The sequence below is a fragment of the Chiloscyllium plagiosum genome, chromosome 14 (assembly GCF_004010195.1).
Source record: "Chiloscyllium plagiosum isolate BGI_BamShark_2017 chromosome 14, ASM401019v2, whole genome shotgun sequence".
NCBI lineage: Eukaryota > Metazoa > Chordata > Chondrichthyes > Orectolobiformes > Hemiscylliidae > Chiloscyllium > Chiloscyllium plagiosum.
In genome coordinates, this window is record NC_057723.1 from 37,724,139 (window position 1) to 37,728,348 (window position 4,210).

A 4,210-nucleotide genomic window follows, 5' to 3' on the forward strand; every position below is an offset into this window, starting at 1 on the left:
AACTGCTCTGGAAGTGGGATCGAGGACACACAAGATTACACCTGTATGTGGATGATGTCCTTTTGTTTTTATCGAACCCGATGACCTCCGTACCCCATCTGATACAATGTATTAATTCGTTTGGGGCTATTTCAGGATATAAGATCAACTTTGCAAAGTCGGAAGCTATGCCTTTGGGGAATTTTAAGAAAGTGCCAGAGATTGAAGGTGGCCCTAGGTTCCCCGTTAAGTGGTCACGGGTGGGTTTCCAATACCTAGGTATTTTTATTACCCCTATGTTTGATCGGTTATTTTGGACTAACTTTGTTCACCTGCTTGAAAATATTAGGTGAGATCTCCAGAAATGGGTTGCTCTTCCAATTTTGTGGTTGGGCCGAAAAGCCCTTATTGAGATGAATGTTCTTCTTCGTTTGCTTTATCCCATGCCTATGCTTCCTATGATGTTTCCCAGGTCAATGTTGCGGAAACTTATGGGTTAGTTTAGTTCTTTTGTTTGGCGTCATGGGCAGCCCCTCATCAAACTTAGTAAATTGCAGTTGCTTCAAAGATAGGGAGGAGTTGTTTTCCCAGACATCAGGAGGTATCAATTGAGTTCCCTGCTGTCCTTTGTCTGCAATTGGGTGGGTAACGATCCAGGCTCAATATGCCTGGACATCGAGGTCTCCCAGGCAAAGCGCCCTCTTATTAACCTGTTGTTCATGGATAAGATGAGGACAATTATGGACCACTGCTGGATCCCTATTCTTATTAGTATGGTCAAGGCATAGAGGGCAATGAGTCAGATTGACGGTTGCTTATCCAAGACTTTGCCACTCACCCCCATAGTTGGTATGCTGGGGTCCGACCTGGGATGATGGACTCAGGGTTCAAACTATGGGCAGCGAGAGGAGTTTCCAGTTTGGGATATTTGTTTGAGGGAGAGGTTATCATGCCTTTCGAGCAATTGAGCTGCAAATACGGTCTGCCCAGCAGAGATTTTTTCTGTTTTATCAGGTTAGGGATTTCATCCAGAAGAAGACTACACTTCTCACTTATACCTATAAGCTCAATACAGAAAGGTTGTTGCTATGTGCCACAAGTACCCAACAAGGGGAAATAACCTTTCTGCATCTACTCTATCAAGCCCCTAAGAATCTTATATGCTACAATAAAATTCACTCTCATTCTTCTAAATTCCAGTGAGTACAAGCCCAACCTACTCAGCATCTCCTCATAAGAAAATCCCTCCCTGCCCCAGATCAATCTAATGAATTGTCTCTGGATTGCTTCCAATATTGGTATATCTTTCCTTAAATAAATGACCCCATCTGTTCTCATTATTGCAGGAGTAGTCTAATTAGTAAATTTTCTCGTTATTTTCTCTAATATAAAACATGCCTGATTAAAACTAAAAATAAAAGAATATATAATATATTTTAATTTAAATTGACATTAATGGATCCTGCATTTACCCAAAATTTATTTTAAAATGTTATGGTTATGTATTAAATGCAAGAATACAATTCAAGTAATTATTATTCTAAATTGTCCATTTAATACAATGAAAACATCATAATTATTCCAAATGTTACATAATGTATTTTCATACATAATATGACATTGATTCTAAAAGTGAAAGAATGCATATACACTTGACATACAAAAGCAGAAACATTCAGAACTTAAAAGCTTTTTGCTACTGAACCAGCAGGAACAGCTGGAATCATATAGATTAATATGAGGATTAAAAATTAACAAATAATTTTGTTGAGTCTAGCAATCTAAAATAGCTTATTTGTATCAAACGCCGTGTCAGCAGAATTATAAGTTTAAAAGTGCAATATTGATAAATACAACAAATTTCAAAGAATTTGTATGTAGCTTAAGAACACGCCAATTTGTATTACTGCTATAGACTGGTCAATTTATTAAGTGCAAAAATGAGAATTCAAAGCACGTTATAAATAAAAGATATTTCAATCATCTAATAATGAATGATGTCTTCAATTGATAGTGAAATCTTGGAGCAATAGTCTGCAATACAAGGTTTCCCATTATTCTGCATTTCCGATCATTCAGTTGTTCATTTTCCTGTGAAGAAATGTTTTGATCAGTGCCTGTTTGATTAGTTTATTGAATAAAAGAACATTTACAATGATAGAATACGTCTAACTTTTCAGCGATGTTTTCTAGTACAGTTTTGTTAAAATTAGTTTATCAGCAAAAATAAACACTTTTACTAGTATTAAAGCTCCACTAACAACATCTTCCAAACCCTTAACCTCTACCACCTAGAAGAACAAGGACAGTAGATGCATGGAAACACCAGCACCAAGTCAAACCCATCCTAAATTGGGACTACATCACCATTCCTTTACTACTACTGGGTTAAAATCATGGAATTTTCTATGTAAAATCATTGTGAGTACCCAGATACTACATGGGCTACAGCATTCAAGAAGGTGGTTCATCACTGTGTTCTCAAGGATAATTAGTGATTGGCAATCAATGCTAGCATACCCAGTGACACTCAGATCCCAATCATAGACTTTATAAAAATAATTTTTCAGTCATTCCTTTCTCAGTAAACTGATTTAGAAATCATTGGAAATTACTTAAAACAATTTAAAGTTAACCATAATGCACAACCATTCACTGTTGTGCATAGTCTATTTGTTTGCAAACTGAATATATTTTCATATGAAAAAATGTTTAATGATGTCTGCTAGGGTTTTTGAGCAGAAGACTGAGCAAAATCTGACCTTTTCTTCCTAGGAGTCAGGTTAAGTTTATAAGAAAGGCCTGATCCAGGTGAACTTAATCTACAGTCAGTATAAACAAAATAGAAAACTCACATTTATAACTCCCCACAATCATTTCTGACAGTTTCACCAACTGTACTTATATCACATTGACTTCAATCATGTCAATAATCTATCCTATTAAATCTCTCCAGTTTACAACATTACTCATAAATGTTAAAACTTGTGGCATACTTACTTTTTCATAAAAGAAATCATTTTCTTCCCAACTTCTGAGTCAGGGTTCAAGCAAATCCTTTTATTATCTTGCAAGTTGACACTTGGTGAAAATTAAACCACAGTTAATTAAATGTCACCTCAATATCTTAACATTTCTTGAGCAAGTATAATAGTATATATGAAAAATGATGACTTACATGATCTCAATGTTTGGACATAGACCCTGTTTAAAGAAGATTTTAATGTTGCTGATTTTCATTGATGATTGCAATTGTTCTGCTTGGGTAATGCATCGACAACGTCTCAGATGAGGTAAGCGAGGTAGAGCTGCAATAGAAAAGAAAAGATTCTTAACTTCCATTTCCAATTTTTTGACTCAAACTCAGTTGTGTTAAAAAGATATCAGTTTCGTAATTCATAATATAGTATTTTATTATTAATTTTTAAATTGAAAAAAAACCAATCATTAAATAGTTTAACAAACATCTTACCGTCTGCAAACGCCAGACACAGAGCAATGACTGACAAAACAGTGACAGTGGTTTTGCTGACCATCTTTCTCATAAGTCACTCTTACTTCCCCTTCAGTCTGAGATACTTCTTATGAGTAGAAGGAAGGCGTGAAGGCTTTTTATATTGTTTATGTGTTATAATGACATCAAGTGATCCACATGGGCTAAGATTACATTGTCATAGGAAAACATTTTTTCAAACTAGCAGCTACCACAAGACTGGTGATTGGGAAATTTTCCAAATTCCATTATGAGTGAGATTTTAACTTATTCAAACCAACTCAATTATGCAGGGTTAAAATTGTTCCTTGCAATTAAAAGTGAGGTGTAACTGGAATAACTAACTATTTTGTCATAAGGTAGAAATGTTAATCAAAATAGCTTTGCTACTATCATTTAACTTGCCAAATCATTTTACATAGAAAATATCAAGGGCTTATAATAAGATGACTTTGAACATAAAATATTTGTGAAATAATCAGTGGTAATGGCTCTGTAGTAATTTGGGGCATAAGGGTTTAATTTCTTAGTGTGTTCTTCAATTTAAGATGTTTTGGGGATATTTTGAGAGACTTTGAACATTGTGAAATAATTGAGGATAACGATACTGGTGCTAATTTGTAGAGCCACTGAGTTTGGGAGGCCATGGGGTTAATTTATAGGAAGTCATGGAAGCCCCATTTTCCTGTGCCTCCTCTCCATACATTCCCTTTCACCCAAGTACACGCCCTGTAGTCA

The 4,210-nt window shown here is 35.3% G+C and overlaps 1 protein-coding gene across 1 annotated transcript; it reads right to left on the reverse strand.

The window, feature by feature from the left end:
* Positions 1-1,514: 1,514 nt before the first annotated feature.
* Positions 1,515-3,555, reverse strand: LOC122556918 (C-X-C motif chemokine 10-like). Its single transcript, XM_043704165.1, has 4 exons — positions 3,452-3,555; positions 3,158-3,287; positions 2,980-3,060; positions 1,515-2,070 (listed from the first exon to the last, which is right to left on the reverse strand). Exons 1-4 carry the CDS (start codon positions 3,522-3,524, stop codon positions 2,055-2,057), a joined length of 300 nt encoding a protein of 99 aa, XP_043560100.1. The 5' UTR covers positions 3,525-3,555; the 3' UTR covers positions 1,515-2,054.
* Between the last annotated feature and the right edge of the window lie 655 nt (positions 3,556-4,210).